Here is a 23229-nt window from a genome sequence, read left to right on the forward strand (position 1 = left end):
CAAGTTGTGTAAATGTTGAGCAATCTTCTGTAAACCTTAAAAGCGTTCTTCACACTCGCACCTCTCCTTATACGAAACCAAAAGTGGTTCTACTATGGCAAAGCACAAAGAACCCTTTGTAGCGCTCTTATTATTTAAACTGAACCCTGAGAAGGCTGGGAACCCAATCAGGTTCAGCACCGTCTTTCTCTCTTCTCCAAGCAAGCAAAGGTTTGTTCAGAAGAGAGACGGATGCATTTCCATTAAGAAAACCCTAAAGGAAAACACTTGGCTCCTGGTGCTGTCAGAGCCTGCTGTGCACCTGCTTGCCTGCTTGTGCGTGTGTGAGAGAAAGCTCCCACCCACCAGCCTATAAATACCACACACATGCAGAGCAAATGGAGGCTGTGCGGAAATGAAAAAGCAGAATATGGTAAATGACTGGAAAAACCTTTCTGCTGAAGCACACATTGTAAAGTAGTGTACACCGGGAGGCAGAAAGAACAGCAAGATCAAGCCTCTACAATCTCTCAATAAGAATCACTTATTTGCAAAAAAAAAAAAAAAGTTTATTTAAAAAAATGTACATTATTGACAGCATGTAGAAGTGAGCCACATTTCTGCATATACGCTTTATGGACAAAAGTATTGGGACACTTGCTTTTGTTAGAGTATCTGTATCTACTGTGCAGGAAAGAAGTTCTTCTAGATTTGGAAGCACCCCACCCCATCCCAAACTAATCAGAAAAGTATTGGACAGAGCACCATAATTCCAAAGAAAACGATTCCACAGCTCAATCGTAGGGGGCTTTACACCTCTTTATCCCACACCTGGCATTAGACATGGCGTCAATAGGTTTATATTTATCTGCTCCAGAGAGTTCCATTCTATTAGCCTCGTCTCCTCTACAGGGACTAGAAAGCGGCATCATTTGTACATCTGTTTCTGCAATGGGCGCAACAATTAGCTGAATGCATCTTCGAAAGGAGTGGCAACAAATATTTGGACACTGTGTATAATGGTGTTATCTTTGCAGTGTGGAACAATTTTTTTCAAGGAAACATGAACATTTGCAATATCTGCAGTGCTGGCGTTCTGATTGGCTTTGAGTAAGACGCTTATCCTTCTTATGCATGTGTAAGATGTGTCATAGGGCATATTTCACACAAGTAGTCCACAAAAAAAGTATACCAGTCTTCACATAAAAATAAAAATAATAATTTAAAATTTACAGCATTATCCGGAGTGACTTTCATTTAAATCATATTACACAGACAGTAGAAGCAGTGTTAGGAGTCTTGCCCAGGGACTTGAGATTTTACAGTCATGTGACTGCGATTCCTAGGCTGAGATCACAGAATATTTACCGATCAGCCATAAAAACACCGTTTAGGTCACCTTTGTGCCATCAAAACAAAACTGACCAATCGAGATATGGGTTCCACAACACACACAAATAAACGAGCTTTGAGCAACCATGGTTCCAGGTTCCAGGTTGTCCTTCCTTGAACCATTTTTGGTAGGTACTGACCACTGAATTCTGTGAACACTCCAGAGAGATGCTCTGACCAAGTCAGAGACATCACATTTTAGCTCGTCAAAGTCACTCAGATCCTTACGCCTGCCTTTTTTTCCGGCTTCAAACACATCAACTTTGATAACTGAAGTTCAATTCAATTGTGAGCAAGTTTACCAATCTAAAACAATAACAGCCCTTAGAAAACATGAACAAATCACCTATTACTGAAAAATGAACTGTACTGAACTGTAAATAGCTCCGAGAGCATCTGCCACCTGCTGTAAATGTAAAAAAACAAACAAACAAACAAACAAAAAAAAAAAAAAAATGAACAGAGAAAACCTCACCTTTGCAGGTCCATTATTTCATTACTAAGGGAGTCCAACTCTTTAATGGCAGAGAAGTCGGCTGCCTGACACGACACGGCATTATTCTGTCAAGGGTTGAGGATACAGGTCCAAGAAGAAACAGAATGAGGGAAAAAGACATTAACCGGGTTATTCAAACATTCATTAATTGTGTTCAAATTTCATAGTAATTCAGTCCACAACTGCAACAGCAAGGACAAGATCTAAGACAAATCTACTGTGGCTACTTCAGCAACTAATTAATTCTAATTTAGATCATTTGAAGTGCAAATATGTACATATGCACCCTTCCTAGATGTAGGAGAGACAAAAGAAGGAGCAGCATGTAGGGTGGAAACAAAGCTAAATAAAACAGAACTGATCGGATGTGCAATGCTTAAACTAAGCCAAAAGTGTGGAGAGAGACAACAGACACAGTGAATACATGAGGCAGACGAAAGGACAGGAGAGAGAATTAACAGACTCACACAGACAGGCAAACTGATAGACATCAGAAAGCTAGAAAAAAAAGCCCATATACAAGGAAATGCATGATTAGTAGGAACACAGTGACCACACACCTTAACTTAATATGCTTATGAGTGCTTGTCTTTCATGGCTCGTACTGATTATTCTTTAAGACATACATACGTAACAGAAACAAAAGTGAATAGAAATGGAAGGAACGTTACCTGCCGTGCCAGTCTATCAGCGGGTGGTATCATCTCTGGAGTAAGCGTTTGTGGAGGGTCAATGCCTTTGGAGAGCTTCTGATTGATCAGATGGAGAGCCAACGCAAACTGCTCTCTGGTCAGTTTCCCAAGGTCACCAATATCACACAGCTCCCTGAAGAAAACAGCCAGCAAGCATTACAAATGTACATAATAGAGCAAATATATGTATGCAACTCTTCAATAACAAAAACAATGGTTAACCATTTACACCATGTTTGTAATGCCACAGTTCAGTTCTTCACTCTCATAAAATTACTGTCAAATTTGAACATCATTTCATAAAGGTGAAGTTGACATGAAAATGTTCAAAGATTAACAAAAGTTTTCAATCTGATCTACAAGTAGCAGAGCCAAACATGAGTCTCTTTATAAATCAATTGCACATAAATTTAGAGAAGTTACAATACAACTTTAGAAGGCAAGTACATATAAACATACACAACAATTAGCTTATGTGGGTGAGCTAATTGATACTTATACTAATAAATAGTTAGCTCACTGTTTCTCAACCCTGGTCCTGGAGACACCCTATCCTGCACACCTCCAGCAACTCTGAAATGTGCAGGCCAGGGTGCTTCCGTGGCCAGGGTTGAGAAACACTGAATAAGCTGATGAACTGAATTAAAAGTTTTGATGGAGGCTAACCCACTCTCAGATTAGGGTGTAGTTTACTTTAGCTGAATCAGAAACCTCACATAGACCAGACTCATGTAAACTCATTCACAAGGGGGTGCTATTAGCACTCAAGCAGCTATTGGGGCTTTTAAAAAGAATTTTTAATTGCACCAAATCAGTTTAATAAAAATAAAATCAGGATCAATGTAAACATTTATCTTTACAGTTTGTAAGCTCAAGTGTAACATAAGCACCGTAGACTGTCTTTACTGCACCAAAGGCGGAGACAGAAAATGCAGCAAGCACCCATTAACTGTACTTGACAAAGTACATAAATATGTGCTCACCATATACGTGCAAGTGTAGCGGAGGGCAGACCCGTTTTTAGGAAGATATCCCTCACTTCTGGACCCGACACCAAGCCGTCCATGTCGCCGTCTGTCTTAATGAACAGCTCATCATACTTAGCTTTATCTGCAGGAGATACAACCCACTGCAAATGCACACACACACAAACACACACACTTATTACTGACTGCACAAGCATTGTTAACAGGAATAGTTCAGTACACAAAACAAATTATAAACCATATATGTAGTTAATCATCAAGACAAGTTTAACTAGGATTATGTTGCCAACACTGAATTTGGACTGTCACCAATCTCATCTCAGTAGTAAATACAATGCATAATTGTTTTATTTGCTTGAAGATAAAAAAAAAAAAAAATCAAAAGCAATTCTGTAATCACATAAACAGTGAAGATCTGGATGGATTTTGAGGAAGCTGTGTTATGTTCTGGGCACATATTCACAGAAAGAAGAGGAGAGGAGGTGACAGTCCAAGTCCAGTGTTTGTTAGCAACATTAGCATAGCATCTCCTGTTCTAAACAAATGTACCTTCCTACTTATGAAACTTTAGATATCAAACATGTCTGGGCTAAGTGACTGCATCTGGAGTAAGTGATTAATTATGTTAATAATTCATGTTTTCAAAACCATCTTGTTACAATTGTAATCCACTTGACTGCCCACCTGTGGTTGTGTGGGTTTAGCTGGTAATGTTTTGGACCCAGACTGCGCGGAACTTCTTTCTTTGAGTGATGGGGGTGGAGAAGGGAGGAGCGGCATCACAGGAGTAGGGTTGATCTTTTTCCTTTTTAATGGAGGGACCAGAGAGGGAGGCAAAGCCATCGGCACGGGCTCATTTTCAAGCGCCTTATACACCAGATACATGGCCTAAAAACAAACACAAATAACACACACAGAGTGCCATAAAAATACAACACAAGAACAGCTATTTCATGTGGATGCAAATACTGTGTTTTGCTATTAGAGAGAAGTCCTTCAAACAGATTTACCGGTTTAACATGCACACAAACAGCATGCTTCCTGTTTGACAATTAAATATAGAATGTGAAAAAAACAAAACAGGAACAGAACAGCGAGCCAAAAAAGAACGCTGGCTGGTGGTAGCTGCTATTTCTGTTCTCAGCTGTATAGTTTTTCCCCCCAATTCTTTCCAACTCCCTACATTTTTAAGCCTCAAAAGAAAAGCGTTGAACTATTTCCAAGTCATATTTAGATCTGAAACAGACAGATATTGGCTAGAGAATCATGGGCAGACCGATTCTGAACTCCAAAAATAAACAGGGTAGTGGTATTTATGCATGCAGTTCAGTGCTTCAGGAGATGCAGAGCTCTTAGAACTCTGAGAACAGCCTTGCTCCAGTCCTAAAAGACCCTTATTTTGGATTTGGATGCAAGATCAAACCACTTTAAAAGTTGATGAAAAGTGGCACCAAAACCAGCTCAAACCACCCTCAATTGAACTATATCATAGACTATTTATTTTTCAACTAGGACAACCTTAACCATGTCCTTATCTGGAAGGCAAAGGTTTTTTTTTTTACCAATTCATTGTCCTCAATCACCCACATCACATTATTTCTATCCAACATCACACTGTTTGTAGTTGCATTCCAAGAGATTTGCTAATTATCCAAGTTATCCAAAAGCTTTAGCGTACCCAAGTTTTTTTTTTTTTTTTAAATGTGTGGAAGCTAAGTGACTGCAGCTTTTTAGCTGTGTAGATTTAGCCGTTTTGGACTTGCATGTGTGTAATCATCAGTTAGCACAGCACTTACCACTGCAAACTCATCTTTGTCCAGCATTCCGTCTCTGTCTATATCACTAAGCTCCCATACCTGAAACAGAAATTTTATTTAATTCCAATTGATCTGGAGGAACAAAAATAAATAAATAAGGCAAAGTGGTAGGTGAAAGCTTAGGCCTGAACACTTAAAGGCTGGATCAGTCAACATTGCCATCTGGAGGCTAATGTTTAAAACTCAAAGCCAAGAGGTCCTTCAGGCAGGAGGGCAAGCTGGTCCCACAGAAACCCACACAAAAAATAAAGCTGGTCTTTGATGTACTGTGAAACAGAATCGCCAACAGCCACTCTGTACTGAAATAAACAAGCTTGCAAGCTGCCCCATGTGGCTTACCCTGCCTAGAATGTCAAAAGGGAGGTTGGAGTTGAGCAGCACTGGTTTGACCTTGTCGCCTGTAAGCATGCCACCCACTGGTGAAAGGCTGTCAAAGATGGCGTCATATTTCAGCTTCTCCTCCGGCTAGATTACAAACATATGGAAGCATAAATACAATATTAGCATGGTCAACTGCCATGTTAGGCTGAGAAAAGAGACTCTGAGGGTTAATGAAGCAGCAAAATAAAATAACAGAATCCAATACAACACAATGTACAAACAGTTCACTGGTTCTTTCAAACATGTTAATGATATAAAGCCCTCCATGTTTGGAGGAGCGTCCAACCTTGACTAGCCATGGGCTGTCGACAGGCACGGCTCCAGGCTGGAGTGGACTGCTTGTGTCCTGCTGACGAGGAAACAGAGGAAAGGAACATTACCACACACCCAAGCAGAATTCCTGTTAAAAACGATCTCACTTCTGCAACAAAACAGCTGACATGACAAATTCTAGAATTATTCATCAAGCTTGTGGGTTCGAGTTTTGTATATGAATCACAATATACGGCAGATAATGGCTCGACTTACAAACACTGGTGAAGGCACGGCTACATTGAGGCTTTTGAGTGCGACTTCATGGCCACTCTGAGCACAAGCCACCAACCGTAGGGCCACAAAAAATTGCTAGAAAGAGAAATGTGTACAATTTAAACAACAACAACAACAACAACAACAACACTTCATTACAGCTTTGCCCCTCCTTCATAACTGGCTGATTTAAAGAGAAAGATGTAACCCGCCCCCACCCCCAAAGAAAAGGAGTGTTACCTGTTTGTTCAGGAAGCCTTTGCGTTCCGAATCTGCCAAGTCCCATATCTGAAGGAGAAAGGAGAAGTTGTTCATAACCAAACAGCTTAACAGGAAGAATATTTCATAGATATTCACCTTTACCCAAACTGCATGACCACCAACAACAGTTCCTAGACTTCAGACACTGCATTTGCTATTTTGCTTTTAGTCTTTATCATTGACCTTCCCTTTTGAAAGGCAATCAATAAAAAACTCATTACTTGTGGAACTTTTGTATCCAATTCAGATTAGACCAGATAAAGACTTGGTACCAGTAAAGACAGGTTTACACCTGGTCAATTGATGTGCATTTAAGACAGATTCAAATCCGATGGCTCAATCTACTTCAGGAGGTGGTCTAAGATGCAGAAGTACAACCATGACCAGTAATAATCGCTGCGCAACAAGCACATTTGCATATTCTGTCCCACACAGCAACTGAATTTCAGTCCGACTAACCGGAGACACGTCTGACTACCAAGTGTAAATGCATGTGGCTAAAATCTTACCAGGTTTACATTCCAGATACTAGTCATGTGAAGTGACCAGGTGTAAATAGGTTGACTAGCAATCTTCACATACACAGGTCAAAGATCTACTTGTTAACACTAATTGTTTTAAAAGTTGGAAAAACATGAGCCACACCTTTTTACAAAGGCTGCTTTGGGCTGTTGCAACACTATCACTGTATCTGCCAGTAAGCTGTATTTTAGCAAGCAATTATTCCATAATATACAGTACATACAGTAAACTAAAAATTGTACAGAGTAAAAGTGGAAAAAAAGACATTTCTCATAATCCCTTATAGCAGGAAGTGTGACAAAAACAAAAATTAAGACATGTTCAGTGTACATTCTCCCAAATTATTACAGCACTCATTCTTCCCCTCTCATCTCATTAAATTAAATTAAATTAAATTAAACCTTCTAGCTAAGGAATGACACTGCATCCAGCTGGAAGTACAGAAATAACAGCTAGATGAATGTAACCCACAGAAAAGGTACTACACCAGGGATGGACACCTTTTTAATCAATATATTGACCTTCACTTCCCACACGCCCATGTCTGCATGTTTGAAGTGGTTATATATTTGTACACTGTTATCGACATTACCTTGCCCAGGACCAGGTCTGAAAGGCCAGATTTTTTCAAGAACAAGGCCGCATCTGTGGCTGCTACCCGCCCACTGCCAGATGGATCCACCTGAACAGAAACAACTGAAACTGAGGGGGGAAAGAACTTAAAAAAAAGGGTCTTTTAATGAGCATATTTTCTATGCTCTATAAACAAGGCGGCAGAAACTAGTCTACTGAGAAAAACACAGTAATAATCAGACAATGATGAGAACAGGTTGTTAAGAAGAAAAATAGCTAAATCTCAAGCAGTGTCTTACACTGCAAGTTGCAGATATAGATAATTAGAGGCAATGTTCATCCAAAAAGTAGGAAATAAATGTTTTTGTGTCAAAATAAGTCAGAACAAGATTTAACATGATGATCTACCATTTTCTTTTTAGGACTTGATCTGTTAAATGCTACCCTAAAATACAATGTCAAGATATTTAAAGATATTTCCACAATACATGCAATCACAGTCTAAATACATCAGTAGTAACAGATTCTTAAAAACTACTGTTCAGTACAGTCATTGTTATTCAACTGTACTGAGTACGGTCACTTTTATTCAACATTTGCTGCACTTCATCCAATTATACTGTCTGTTTTAGACCTGGAGTTGATCTGTGTTCCTTAAGCACCAACACTATCCTTGATATGCTTAGAAAAGCATATTGTGTCACAATAACAAAACAATAAAATGAAATAATAATAATAATATTGCCCAGCTCTACCCTACAGCCTCTTAAAGAGTGACCTAAATACTTACACTAAACTAAGCAAAAACATTTGCATGACTTCTTTTAAAGTCAAAGCAGTACTGAACACCAGAAGAAATCAAAATGTATCTTCTAATGAAAATATTAAAAATGAAAACTTCTTGAGTTAAGTGTATTTAGCTTATTGTCAAGTCTTTCTGATGTCAAAATCAAAAGCCAAGTGTTCCAGTTCAAGGCTGCAGCTTAGAACCAACCCTATTCTTTCCCTTATCCCCCATTACATTCCAGATGAAAACATGATTTGACTGCAAAACAAATCAGTTCAGATGGAATGCACAAACACTTTATGGGAAAGCTTTGCTGGAGCAAGCCATTAACAACGGCAGAGACAAGCAAAAGCTTCGACCACACGATAATCCCCACAGGCTGCTTCATTCAGTAATGTCTCATTCTCACTCACTGGTTTGCACAGCAGCATGTGCATAGTTCATCACTTATTCAAAGAGGCATCTTCTTACAGAATGGGTTAGTTTCAAAGAGCCCTCAGCTCAATCAACACACAAAGCAGCTCCTAACACAGTTTCCTCTTTCACCATGTTGTTGTACTACAAAATGTTGTTTAAGCATATACACAGTGTGTTACAGACTCAGAAAGAAGGGAGGTTTGGGCACTCACCTGTCGATAATACTTGTCATAGACAGGGTTCCCACTTGAAAGCTGTACAACAATGAAAAGAAAAAGAAAAAATTATTTACTGTATCTGCGTTAAATTTCACAAGCCTGGTACAAAACGTACAGCAGTTAAATCTACATACACATCAACAATAAATTATACTTCAAATTATTTGTGCAATCCCATTGTAGATCCACTTTTGGCTCCATAAAGACATTAACACATGTAATGCTTTCACCACCAAATATGGTGGATTGCTTCTAGATACAATCAGAGACATTATAAATGAGAAGACTGATCACTGGTTGAACTATGAATGGGAGTTCTTGTAACACTCAACATGGCCTCCATTTACAGAGCTGAAAAAAATCTTGTTAGCGAGCTTTGATTTTATCAGTAATTTAAAAACAAATGTTTTTAAAATAAATAAACGGTAATTTGACCTTTATAGTATTTTGGTCTCTCTTAAGGATATGGTAAAAATGTTATCACCATATTTAAAAGACATTTTCACAATACACAATAGCATGATACACATGATCACAGACAAATGCATCAGTAACAAGAGATTCTTAAAACCTAAAATACAAATACTCCATCAAATGTAGTGCAGTGATTTTCATTTACAACATGCTGCATTCCATTAAATTAACCAAGACTGCTGCTGCATTCAAATGGTGCCGGAAACTGGGGAATACCATTTCTACCACTTGTAAATTGCACTTAAACAGCCAGTAAAGTAGTATTTACTTAGAATTCTAGTAATACGCGAGTTTACAGCATGACAATCACTGTTAATCTTTTCAATATGCTTAGAAAAGCATATTGTGGGTCACGATAACAAAATTCATCAATAATATTTTGTGACTGGTTTCCTTTGATTTCTGGACACGCTCATTCAAGTATATTCATTAACACAATTTTAATTTGGAGTATTTTTCCCCAGAGCCAGTTCTGCCAATAGTTAAGTTTGAATGAACTAGGGCGCAGTACAAGTTGGTATCGCCAAATGAAGCCTGTACCGTGTTTGCCAAATTCTCAGCATGGTCAAAATACTGTAGTTTGGTCAGTTTTTACAGCAATTCATTGTTTAAAATCAGATGTTTCTTTTGGCCTGCTGTGACTTAACAGTTACCTATTTAGGACATCTAGCATGATTAGTAAGCCGTTCTTTAAAAAAAAAAAAAAAAAAGCGCCATGTTAGTGAGCTTCTCCCTTTTGCCTGTTTGTTACAGCAATCTGACCAGACAGCACTTTAAACTGAAAGGACTTATTTAGAGACACTGATTTGTTGTCTATATTTCCAGAATGTTACACATCAAATAACTTATCACAAATAAAAAAAAATTAAATGTATATCTTTCTGCAAAGCATGAAACATCCGCTTTGTCTGACAAAAGGTAATGCCAACATTTTTTTTATTTTTTTTATTTTTTTTTACTTATACTGTGAATGAAGGCGTTATACACACTTTCTGTTCACCTTACACCCAAAGGAGAATGGTAAGGCCATCTGGGATCCAGATGAGAATTTATGAATGTGATTTTGGAATGCTGTTATACAAAGGCCACACACAGACCGTGGTGTGAGTTCAGCCCGGCAACGCAGAAAATAAACCGAAGCATATAAACAACATTAATAAACAAAATTTACTTGGATAAACCTTACTAACTGAAAGTAAATGTTCATTTGCAAAGCTAACCACACATGCTGCCCTTTTTAACGTTTTGACTCACGATAGTCAGGAACAATAGAATATGTTTGCACAACTGACCGCAAGGCAAGCCCTTAGTTAATCAACTTCCCAAGTTAGTCACTGCCCAGAGCCATTTCAACAACAATGAACACAGGAACTGAAAATGATTAAACTTACTTTAATTCTAAAGACCAAATTAGACCAAAGCCATCTTTGCCTAATTGCATGAATAATTATCTTTAGAGCAAGTAACACAGGTATTTTCAGGGATCTTTTATCCTTAACGACTGACAGAACTGCACAACTTCATGTTTTCATCAGAAGATACAAGGTAATAACCAATTACAAAGATGAGACTAAAGGTTTTTTGTTTCTGCTGGATATTAAAGGGCATTTTCACATGTGTCCCGAATACACAAGTCCACACCCATGACAGATTCAGGGCTTGTTTGGGGGAGGGGCTCATTATCACTGGATTGCTTTCACATAGAAGAATACAATACAAACAATGGATCGATTTCAAATATCATTTCTGTGCGCATTTTTGCAAAATTATAGGACCTATATTAGTCAGTTTTTCATTATTCATTATTTTCCTTGGATACAAACACTCGAGTGGCGAATAATAGCACTTACTGTGCAATACAAAGCCATGACTCCAGAAACACCTGCAAACAAGCAGCCATTTATGTAGGAGAAGGTTTTAGCCATGCAGACAATAAGTTAAAGCAGTCATTCGACAAAAGAAACCAATCACACAAACCCTGCAAATGACACCAATAGCGGATAGCTTCCACGTCACGCTTCAACTCTAGACCATTCATTTCAGAAGACCAGAGTTTTTTTTTGGACAACTCCTGGGCTCAAAAAGAGCTTTCAGACTTAATTAAACAAGTGCTCCCAGGTCCTGAGAAGCAACATAATATAAGCAAACAAGCTCTGTTCTGGTGGGCTGTCCTTGTGACAAAAAAAATGGATTAGAAATTTGTTTATTAGCATTCAGAATACGTTGTCCAAGAACGGAAACAAAATAAGGGTTCTCAGGTCCTGGTCGGGAAGCTGCCATACTACATTCACACAAGAACACCATTCAAATAAATATGGAGATCCAAGAGGGCCCCCATTACAGCAGTGGCCTAATATGCAACAAGGTATAACAGAAGCAATTTCAATGGAATAGTAATGTTAGTATTTGTACAGTAGGCAGTCAAGGCTAAAATACTACTCTTTACTTCAGCATTAATTGACGGGACTAAGCGACTGCAGGCTGACATAAGTGCTTTTGTTTGTTTGTTTTTTGTTTATTCAAAATAGTCTGTTTTGCACCATGGTTTACATATACAGTCTCTACAGGCTGGGGAGTGAGAGTTAAGTTTTAAAACAGCAACAGTGACATTTTACACAAAACCTTTTTTTCCAAATATAAAGGGAGGGAAATTTGCTTTTCTAGGATGCTGCCATTTAAAAGACTACAACTGAACAGCTGCATACAAATTTTTCCACCACTGGCCTACACACCCCACATGTTGTCATTACTAGCAGACAGAAACAGGAACCCAACTGCTGATTTTAACCTTACAATTTCCCCATCAACAGTTACTGATGTGTGTGATGCTAGCTAACAATATCTTGAATAAAAAAAAAAAAAAAGCATACACCAAGCATTTTCACTGGAGGAGTGTCTGACGGTTCTAGAAACACCTCATTTGCAGAAACAGTTCCCAGAACAGCTTATTACAAAATGTCACCAGTAAATCTTGGTAGTAACTATGTAAGTGAACATGCACAGGCCTCTAATGTGACCACCACTGAATAACTCCCTCCATGGCTCCTCTTGTGTGTTACAACTGAGGCTGAGCCTTGCCTCAAACTAATAAGAGAAAAAGTGAAACTGCAGTACTTTGCTAGAATAACTCTCCTTTAGTGGCGGGTCGCATGTCCTAAATCTAGGAGCTCAATGCTTTGGGAAATCTTCACTACACATGGTATACGCCACCAAAATATAGATGATGAGCCAAAACATTGAGAGAGATTCAGCCTAATATGCTGATGGTAATCTGTGTACCACCAAAACAGTGCACCCTACAAGACTTATGAAGGTGACCTGTGGTATCTGGCACCAAGACATTAGCGACAGATCTTTAATTCCTATCAGCTGTGAGGTGGATCTGCCACAGATCTGCGGGTGCACGCAATTCCCAGCCATCCAAGCGATGTAAAAGAAAACAAGACTCAACAGACCAGGCAACTTTCTACCACTGCCCCAGGAGCTAGTTGAGATGCTTGTGTGCCCACTCTGTGCCCCTGTCCACTGTCAGAAGTGCCTAATGACTGGCCTGTAGCTACATAGCCATGTGTGATAAGCTGTGCATTGTGCATAAACATCATAACAAACATTTATGAGACCTTCTGTCAGTTCCGCCCAGATGACAGCTTTCGTTTCTCATCAATGGGCCAAGGACGCCCAACTTAGTGTCTTCATTACTGCGGGTACTACTGCAGGTAGGTACCGGCCACAGCTAACAAGGGGAACTCCACAATCCTTGGCATTTTAGAAATGCTGTGACCCAGTTGTCTGGCCTTAACAACTGTCTGGCCCTTGTCTGGAGTCACTCTCAGGTTGTAAAGACTGACCATTTATTCTGCATCCAACATGTCGACTACAAGAACCAACTGTTCAGTTACTGTCCAACATACATCCCAGATGTGGCGGTGGTATGAAAATCAATGTTATTTGCCTTTTGGTATTTATCTTAATGTTTCGGCTGATCAGTGTGTAATTCCAATATCAACTGCATTCAAAAGACAAAAACCCCTAAGAGTGACTTTACAAAATACTGTTTCAAACTGCATAGTTGTCCAAGTTACAGTAGCCAGGGTGTCCAGGGCCTGGTCTTTTTAGAAGTTTGAATTAGCAGTATAGTATTAGTATTTGTCATGTTCAGACCACTGACAAAAAGCACTGCGGCTTTGAGATAAGTTCCTTCATGCATTATTAGGTTTTCTTTGGTCTGCTGTACTACCTTTTTAACAGTTACTATATTACACACTGCACAGCCTTATAACATGACATTACTGAATCATTCTTAGTGTTACAATTACAGGTCAAGTCAAGTCAAATTTATTTGTATAGCGCTTTTTACAACTGTTGTTGTCACAAAGCAGCTTTACATAATTAATACTTAATAAAGGACAGAGACAGAGAAGAAAGAAGGAATAACATGAAGGGTCAAAGACCCCTGTGAGCAAGCCAACGGCGACAGTGGCAAGGAAAAACTCCCTCAGAGCTGGAGGAAGAAACCTTGGGAGGAACCAAGACTCACAAGGGGGACCCATCCCTCCTCTGGCCAGACTATTAAAATTACCAAAGCAGATACAACAGAAAGTTGATAGTGGTAATTACAGTTGCACTGGCAGCTGCATATGAGGTTGTGTCATTCACTCATTCTAAGAGACATGAAGCATTGCTTCTAATAAAGCCCAGTGTAGAATTTCATTAAAATATTAATGGACACACATCATATTATCAGACCAATTTACTCTTCTTTTGAGAACACCAAAGCAAGGCAACACTTTGCTTTACACTTGTTTTGTTTGACTGATTTTAACCACTTCCTGGCCACCAAGGCTCTAAAACAGCGAGATTCACCTCCTCTGGCAGGTCAGTATTATGTAGGTGAAACAAATGAACCACCATGTTCATAAAACAACTGAAACGAATTGTTTAAAGTCTGAAAATTGTTGTGTACTGATGTATTTTTTTCAAGATTCAGCAAAAATATACATATACGTTATCATAAGAAAGCTGTAGGAACTTTTACAGGAAACTAGCTTCCTGTAGTCCAACATGCTCCAAAGAGGAATATCAACACAGCCAGCCAGGCAATAAAACTAACTGCTTCCCCTTTAAAGAAATAACAAGAAGCTGGCATTGCAGATGTGTGCTTTAACTTATGTGAACGGCACCTGTCTAGTTAACCATCGTGGGAAATTGTATTATATTTGCATAACTCAGAATATGAACCAAAACGTAAAATAATTACCGTCCGCCCAAGAGGCGAGCTAGCCAGCTAGCCACACTGTCATGCAGCACGTTCGCTAGCGCTAGCAGCTAAGGCTAGTTTGTAAACTCCACAAAACTAATCGCAAAAGTTGTCAGATGCTGCGATATTAAAATGTGTGCAATAGAAAACAAGACGGCACGACTCTTCCATGCTTGATCCAATCCCGACCGCCAGAAAAGTCTAATTTCCTGTCAGTTGCTGACAGACTCCTGAGCAAAAAGCTAGCAGCTAGCTAGCCATCTAGCTAACAAGAAGAGCTGAGCCTGAGAGTTCAGTCCATACGCGCTTCCTGCTGCTTCAGCACTGAAAACCACTGCGATTACAATACAGACCTTTAAATATTGTTCAAGCAGAGCAGACCACATTGACAAGGATATGAACATTATGCCTGTCGTGTTTTTAACATTTCCCTTGAACTTTTCTTACACTGCCAACCTCTGAGCTCGACCTAAACTTCCACCAGCTCTTTTTAAACGTTTCCTTTTGTAAACACGTTGGGGCTTCTGCAGCTAACCACTACACGAAAGATTTCAAGGCGATTTAAGTTCAAATCGAGATCAAACTTAATTAGCCAAGTGAGCTTAAAGTGAAAACACCAAGAGAAAACTCGTAACCCACCCATTTTAAAACTGACACAAACTACGCCCTTCTCGCAGTCCACGGCTAAGACCAGGCAGCTAGTTAACTAGCTAGAAACTTTTTCAGGGCAGTGTCTGCAAAAACAACCCCAGAAAACAGAGGAGCGGCCGTGTTTAACCTCAAAAAGCATGTAATCGCGACAGTCGGATGCCACCTTGAAGATAATCGAGAAAATGTGTAAGATTTAGAGTTTATTTTGTCTGCAAAAGCAGTATTACCTGAGTCAGGGAAAGACTGGCAGCCATAATGTTTCTGTTCCCACTAGTCCATCACCCTGCTCTGCGATAGGCAATGGGGCAATATAGGGAGGCTGGAAACCCTGGCGCTGGATCCACACTGTACTGGAACGACTTGCGATATGGCCACAGTCACTAAGCCAAGCAAACCTGGCATGGATTTCTTAAAGATACAATCCGCAGGGCATCAAATGACACACTTCCTTCCACGCTAACGCCCGTATCCGAAATGTTAGCCAGCTACATTTCCTTTGGGTAGTGTGTCCTGTAAGCTGTGGCAGAAAGCTGTGAAAGAAAATGCTTAAAATTACACGGTGAAGTTTTAACCAGCTTAATTTTTGTTCCTATATTCACTATATGGACAAAAGTATTGGGACACCTGCGCATTTTTAGTTTTTTCTAAGGGTATTAAAAAGAGTTTATCCTGCTTTTGTTGGAGTATTGTTGGGCATTCCGAGTTTTTGGAGCATTGCTGTGAGGATTTCATTGCATTCAGTGACAGGAGCGTTAGTGAGGCCGGTATGTTGGATGATCTCCACCCCGCCTCTTCCAGATAACAGCTCCACTGCTCCACGCCTGTCAACTGAACTGGAAAAGGCTGCTTTAACATATGAACTGGAGCATGAATAATACATGTTTAATATGTTTACATACAACATTACACTCTTTTCTTAAAATGTCTGCTTCTCCATTATATGGGTTTCTGCATAGATGGCCACATCTGTAAATGCAAAAAAAAAAGTCTAATTACAATGATCTCAGTTCTCAGAAAAGTTATGAACTGCGAGGTACACACATGCCCTGAACAGTTCAATCTTTTAATAAACATATTTTAGAAAAAGTAAGGTTAAGATTTTAAAGTATTATATAATTTACATGTGTCCAGAAAACCAACCCATCTCACATGAGCTTCTTGAGCAGACATTCAGGATTTGATGACAATGACAACCATATTTGTGATATTATTTTGGACACAGATTGAATTTGGCTTGTGCTTTTATCCCATCTGTGCAGTGAACACACACAGTGGACAGTGAGCACACATGCCCGAAGCGGTGGGCAGCTATTGCTGAGCCTGGGTATTGAACCCACAACCCTGTCATCAGCCTGGAGCTCTAACCACTGAGCCACCACTGCCCCAAGATAGTCTAGGATTAGACCATTCTTGTTAGCTGGGCTTAATAGTTAACAAGGCTTAATATTTTAACCCACTTGCAGTAAATGCAGGGACAGGTGCATACACATAGATTTTAGTTCATATTGGGAAATGTGGCAACGAATGTGGATGTATTGTAACTATGTTCATTGTTCATACATGAACCTGCCTATGCAGAATGAAGAACATGAGGACACTTTGACAGGAATTTTTGTTGTCAGTCACTAATGTATCACAAAGCTATTTTAAAACAACTTCAAGCTAAATATTCCTCATAATTTAATAATAATAATAATAATTTCATGGAAGCACAGAACACTTCAGATGTCTGGTTCTGATCACCACCACTAATTGATTCTGATGTGACAAGTGTACTGATGTATGTAAGTGAAAATGATGCAGTTTACTTCCAATCTCTATAAACGGTGGGATTCTCCTTTATTACACAAAATATCTAACATCCCGATAGACTGGTTTGTCTGTAAGCTAGAGCTTAATAACTCACAAACAAAGATGAGCGGTAAATAATGTTTTCTTGTGTGTTATTATACAGTAGGCCTACATTCATACCAGACCTACAACTATGCAATGAACATTTCCCTCAAACACAAAATGAACAAAACATCTTAAAAGGCCCAATTATCATTTTGTTGGAAATATGAGCTGTACTTTATCTCAGATCAAGGCGGGGGCATTTCACAATGCAGAATTTCTTAGTTTGGACAGATAACCTAAGCCTGAAATCAAGCCTGTTCCAGCCTTGGGTTTATGTAGCAATTAGGATAACTGCAAAATCCTTTGTAGGTTGTTCGCTCACTCATGGAATCAACATCATACTATTCCCATCTGGTTTAGCGTACAGCAGTGCACTGTCACAGTAGTCAAGTTTCAGTACAAGAATGGAAGGGAATGTTAAACTTTGTTAAAAACATTGCAAATGAGCCTCTTAATAAAACTGCTCAGTTGAGTTTCAGCAAGACCACAGAATGTCGAACATTAAAAGTATCATTTTATCTTCACTTTGAGGTTAGAGCTGGAAATAAACAAATATACATGGTTCAAGCTTGGTGCTCTATGGATGAGGAGTGGACAGCAATTTGCTGGAACCCCAGCCTACTGCATGCCACTATGGAACTTAGATCAGATAAACACAGTAACAACGAGGAATGAGGCCAAAACGGCAACATCAGTAAACAGAAAAACAAACTGACCAAGTCACAGAGGCTCCACATTCATTGAATCTCCACAGAATTAGCCGAAATGATTTTAGTGTTATCAAACTATTAAGGTGCTTTGTGTGATGTAGTACTGAATTACTGCTTTACTTTGTCCTCAAAAAGTCCTAATCATAATAAGCATAATGTCCCCAAACCAGGTAAAGGTTTCTTTTTTAGTTGTTGGTCTTCATCAGACTGATAATAGCAAAAATGGGGACACTTTCTTTTAGATCATTTTATCTTAATATTACTTTCCAGAAAAAGAACACTGGGGGATCTGGGACATGCTTAGTGTTAGGGGGATGAAGCTTGATGAACAGTTACGTTATAAATATGTTTGCAGTAACAAGAACAAAACACTTCAGTCAAATCTCTGATCTAAGATACAACAAGAAAGTCCAACATAGTCCAGTTCTCTGCCATATTCTCCACGGTAACAGGAGATAAGGCATGTCTTCATGAGTTTCTCTCCAAAGTCTACAACTCATCCTTGAATTGAGAGTCTGTTTCTTCCTCCTCTTCGTCTTCTTCCTCCTCTTCCTCCTCCTCTTCCTCCTCCTCCTCATCCTTGTCCTCTTCTTCCTCCTCCTCCTCATCCTTTGCCTCCTCCTTTCTTTTCTTATCCTCATCTTCACGTTTCTTTCTTTCCTCCTCCTCTTGACTCTCCTTCATCTTTTTTTCAGGGTCCTGTGTGAGCAGAAGATATTAGTGATGAACCAGTGACCATTCTGTTCCCATAACTGACTGAATTTGTTAATACAGTTAGTAATTACAGAATAACCTGATTGACAAAAAGCTGCACAATAATTAAAAACAATAATAAGAAGCCCCCTTTAAAAAAATAAATGCTTTTACTTTAGGTAAACTTAGGAACATGTACTTTTGGTTTACATAAAAAAGTAAGAAGTATTTTTTAACCAGAGGACTTGTGTGTTTACTTAAATATGAATATAAATATTTTTAACTTTTGCCACCTCTTATTGCAAAGTAAATGAATACAGACTTCACTGATTTTTTTCAATTAAACAACACTGGTCACTAAATGCATTATTTCTCATGCCTAAACTATGCCTTAAACCCTTAAGCTGGTTATATGTCTCACTGTAAGTCCCAAAACAGTCTCAAACACTTAACCTCGGTCCATCAGTTGTCTGGTTGGCAGACTGTTCTAAAATAGTCTTTTCCTTTTTATTTGAGGAACCAGTCACAACTAAGAATATACCTTGGTTGCACCCCAGGTGTCATTGCCAACCTCTTCTGCCAGTTTTGGGTCATTGGTAATGAGGAAGTTGTCAAAGATAGTACCAGACTTCACCTAGTCCAAAACACAGTAAAAGGAAAGGAGTTATTCATTTTTCAACAGCATGAATAATTGTTCAAATTAATATAAACATTTAATGTAGGTTTAAACAGACACAACGGCTAGCTACATTGCAACCATACCTGCCACAGATCCAGTCCAATCACACCAATGCTGGAGTATTTATAGATCTCAGGATCAGCAGTGTATTCAGGATTATCAATCTCAGGGTGCACCCATTTCCCCTTGTAGGCAGGATTGTCAATTTGTTTTGGCTTCCACTCACCCTAAAAAGGCAAATCACAGAGGTCCATACAATATTCTTTTTTAAAAACACCATACTTTGCTACAGCTCTACAAATACTTTTAGTTACTCAAAACATATTTTACAAGCACCACAGAATACTGCATTGAAAGTCTCACCGTACAAATTATTACATTTAAGACACTGTCATTTCAGAGAGGCCGGTCAGATCATTCAATCAGCTATTCAGTTTGAGGGAGCTTTCACTTATGTGTATTATTTGCGTCTTAAAACACAGATCGACATTGTAGGCAGCCAGACTATGGCAAGTTCTACAGTTAAACAGTTGAGTTAACGTTACATATAAATTCAAGCCTAGACTAGGCTTGCCAAACCATTATTTCAATTCTCCTGAATTGGTAGTGTTTTAGGGAATGGGTGGTCAACATGAAAACAATATCACCACAATATTTAAAACATGACTATATATATATATATATATATATATATATATATATATATATATATATATATATATATATATATATATATATATATATATATATATATATATATATAACTAAAAAAATCCCCCAAAATGCCACAGTAGTGTTGCATTTTAAATACTACCAAATCATATGATTACAATGAATATTACTGTATAATGGGATATAATATAATATAATATAATGGCCCTGATAAAATATTAACATATTACAGATCCCTAATTTTCTATAAGCCTATGTCCAGAGTTAAAAGTGGTGTCGGTTCAATTACAGAATGCATTTGTGTACCTTGTACTCAGGATTAGTAACCATAGGAGGCTCCCATTCTCCATCCATCTCATCATCCCAGTCATCAGGCTTTTTGGCATCTGGATCAGGAATGTTCTCAGCCTTGTCCCAGTCCTCCAAAAGGTGATACAGGAATATTGTTTAAGTACTGTCCTATTACCCCAAAGTTAACCAGCCAAGACATGTCTGGTGTCTGAAGTTTCCTTCAGATTTCGGATCTTCCAGTACTTTTCTCCAGCTGCATTAGCCTAGCAGCTCCAGTGCAAAATTACAGAAGGTGGCACTAGACACGCCCTGGCCAAGCAACGTTTCTGGGATAATCTGTTTTTCTAGATTTTTGTTCTATTCATGTCTTTGGACATGGATCTGGTTTGAAACCCACTGCTTTAAACTATTCAAGACAAACATGTCTTGTTATTTTGTGCCACTGCTGGTTAGTGTTTTTGTGTCTTACCAGAAATGTATGTATCACTGATGACATTTCTCCAAAATTTCTTTCAGCGACTTACCTCAGGTTTCTGGTCATTGGGATCATCAATCTTCTCCCTCTCATCCCAGTCCTCAGGCTTCTTGGCATCAGGGTCTTTGATCTTCTTTGGGGGCAAAAAGTCCCAGTCATCCTCTAGGGATCCAGACTCCACCTTCTTGTTGTCAATCTTTACCTCATACGTGTTGTCTGGATTAACAATCAGTGTGTACAAATGGGTGTATTCATCATCCTAGACAAAAGGCACATCATGAGGATGAGTAACATGAGTTTTGCAATGATAAAGCCGTGGACATTCAGTACATAGACTTTCTTTGTGGAGTACAACACTTTGAGACTGACTTTACCTTGCACCTGATATCTTTGTTGATCAAATGATTCTTGCCCTTGTAATTGAAGATGACATGGACTTTCTTCGTGCCAGGTCCACAGATATCAGGACCTGAATCAATTGTAGAATACTTTCATCAAGTGTCCCCACTTATGTACTTCCGTCAAAACACAGAACATGCTTATAAATTCTTCATGCCAAGCTTGAAAGCCCTCACCAAACATAATGTTGTATGTGGAATCTCCATGCATGTCTTCTTGTTTGAGGTCTGAAGGAAAAAGCTTAATATAGCCTCCTCCACAGTCTATGCTCTGCTCATGTTTGACTGTGAACTGCAATACCAGTGGCTGATTCAAGTTGCTGAAGTCCTCAAAGCGGGATGAGACAGAATAGAAGTGAGCGTCCTGGCTGGTCTGGAGGCCTGCATAACATCGCAACCACAGTTAACAGCAATTATACGAAATACATTAAATCACAAAACAATAAGAGTTTTGTTTACAATGTGTAGAGGAAAGAGGATTTGCATATGTTACTAATGATTTTAGTGTATTTCTGTCAACTTACAACTTCAACATTCATATTGGCTGGTGGAAAATGTATTAATTCAGTTTATGTATTAGGCATACACTGTGATACTGAAACAAACATACTTTAACATTTAACATATATATGTTTTTAAATTATATATATATATATATATATATATATATATATATATATATATATATATATATACACATTGAATGATGTAGAAAAATAGAAATTGCACATTTCCTTTTTCTTCTACGATGGTAAATTTGAAGGAATTTAGAAATCAGTAATCCTTTATTCAATATTGAGATCTTTGATCGGGATCTTCGATACTGTATCAGGTTTGTGAGCTGTTTCAGTATTCAGTAACAGTGCTTATGAAGCATGTGTTTATAATCTTTATTAATGATAATATATCTACTGTTTGTTTATTATACTCTCAAAATGTGCAGATGTTGAATTTGATCAACATCACTCAGCACTACCTCAAACACAAAGATTAAAATCTAGAAACTCGGCTCTGGGAACCGAGAGAAGAATAAATCTTACCTTTGTCCTTTTCTGCATCACCATAAAATTTCCCAGCAGACAGCACAAACTTCCCATAGTCTGATTTGTGCGCCGATTCCACCCACCTGGCTTTCCAGGCATCTACAGCAAGAGACAGAAACAACATCCACATCTTTACAACACGAACACTGTTCGGTACAGTATATGATTTTACTAAAGACCAAAACGAGGGCTATAATTACACACACAGATGTTTTTTTTCCTTAAACATAAAATGTGTACTTCTATTGCAGGGCATTTGTGAAATTCACGATTCCACATCTGCATCCAAATTCCAATACTTGACATTCATACAAACACGACAAAGAAATCACAGTGCAAGATCTTGCAGCTAGCTAGCTACATTTCTAACAAAACAGTAAACGAGCTGCCAGCTGATGCTCTCCTCACCTACCGTCGGTCAAGAGACCAACAAGCCAGCCACTCACTAGCTAGCTAGCTAACTGGCTAACTAGCAGTACCAAAGGCACGGTGCCCAATATCATACTAATTCACTACAAGTCAAAGGCCCATCAGCATCACATGTGAACAGACGCATGGTCTTTATAACGCAATAATGAAAATACAAAAAAATGTTTAAAAAAATTACCCCCGTCTTCAAACTGCTCTCGGAAATACACAGACGACTCTGCAGCTGTTAAGGCGACTGAGACAGACAGAACCAGCAAAAATAGCGTTGCCATATTTGCACAAATACAGCTAGATGCTCTTATCAGAGCAGTGGCGGAGATACTAAAGAATACGTGTATTGGCCTGTAAATAGTAACGTTATCTCCCCATCTAACACATGCAGTAATACCGGTGGTCTCCCGCTAGCATGCTTTCTAAAATCAGTCTCCACTTCTATCATTTGCAAAGCTTCTCCTCTCGCCTCAGAACAGATGGCCTCCGCTCATTGGTCGAGGCCCTGAGAACGCGATGCT

At 38.8% G+C, this 23229-nt stretch overlaps 2 protein-coding genes across 4 annotated transcripts in view; both read right to left on the bottom strand.

The window, feature by feature from the left end:
- eps15 (epidermal growth factor receptor pathway substrate 15) overlaps positions 1-15756 on the bottom strand; it is a 30350-nt gene extending 14594 nt beyond the window's left edge. Inside the window, exons 1-12 of one of the 3 annotated variants that reach the window (XM_072681671.1) lie at positions 15659-15756; positions 9044-9085; positions 7647-7736; positions 6512-6559; positions 6272-6367; positions 6030-6092; positions 5702-5827; positions 5342-5401; positions 4230-4433; positions 3543-3688; positions 2539-2692; positions 1847-1932 (exon numbers count right to left, since the gene is read on the bottom strand). In XM_072681671.1, the coding sequence (XP_072537772.1) occupies positions 1847-1932; positions 2539-2692; positions 3543-3688; positions 4230-4433; positions 5342-5401; positions 5702-5827; positions 6030-6092; positions 6272-6367; positions 6512-6559; positions 7647-7736; positions 9044-9085; positions 15659-15685 (1142 nt within the window). In that variant the 5' untranslated portion in view covers positions 15686-15756. The remainder of the gene's footprint in view (positions 1-1846; positions 1933-2538; positions 2693-3542; positions 3689-4229; positions 4434-5341; positions 5402-5701; positions 5828-6029; positions 6093-6271; positions 6368-6511; positions 6560-7646; positions 7737-9043; positions 9086-15658) is intronic. The other 2 variants (XM_072681670.1, XM_072681669.1) reach the window with 2 other exon arrangements.
- A 1497-nt stretch (positions 15757-17253) lies between these two features.
- calr (calreticulin) lies at positions 17254-23167 on the bottom strand. Its single transcript, XM_072681672.1, has 9 exons — positions 22896-23167; positions 22286-22387; positions 21423-21626; positions 21222-21316; positions 20897-21106; positions 20388-20501; positions 19493-19636; positions 19272-19364; positions 17254-18736 (listed from the first exon to the last, which is right to left on the bottom strand). The coding sequence occupies exons 1-9, from the start codon at positions 22987-22989 to the stop codon at positions 18527-18529; spliced, it is 1266 nt and encodes a 421-aa protein (XP_072537773.1). The 5' UTR covers positions 22990-23167; the 3' UTR covers positions 17254-18526.
- Between the last annotated feature and the right edge of the window lie 62 nt (positions 23168-23229).

Source organism: Salminus brasiliensis, chromosome 6 (genome assembly GCF_030463535.1).
Source record: "Salminus brasiliensis chromosome 6, fSalBra1.hap2, whole genome shotgun sequence".
Lineage (NCBI taxonomy): Eukaryota > Metazoa > Chordata > Actinopteri > Characiformes > Bryconidae > Salminus > Salminus brasiliensis.

What these genes read in the sequence shown, in the direction of transcription:
- calr (XM_072681672.1), bottom strand. Translation starts at nt 22,989, where the DNA reads ATGGCAACGCTATTTTTGCTGGTTCTGTCTGTCTCAGTCGCCTTAACA. An exon ending in CACATACAACATTATGTTTG is followed by an intron (nt 21,317 to 21,422) that starts GTGAGGGCTTTC and finishes CAATTGATTCAG; the next exon opens with GTCCTGATATCTGTGGACCT. An exon ending in ACACCTGGGGTGCAACCAAG is followed by an intron (nt 18,737 to 19,271) that starts GTATATTCTTAG and finishes CTGCTCACACAG; the next exon opens with GACCCTGAAAAAAAGATGAA.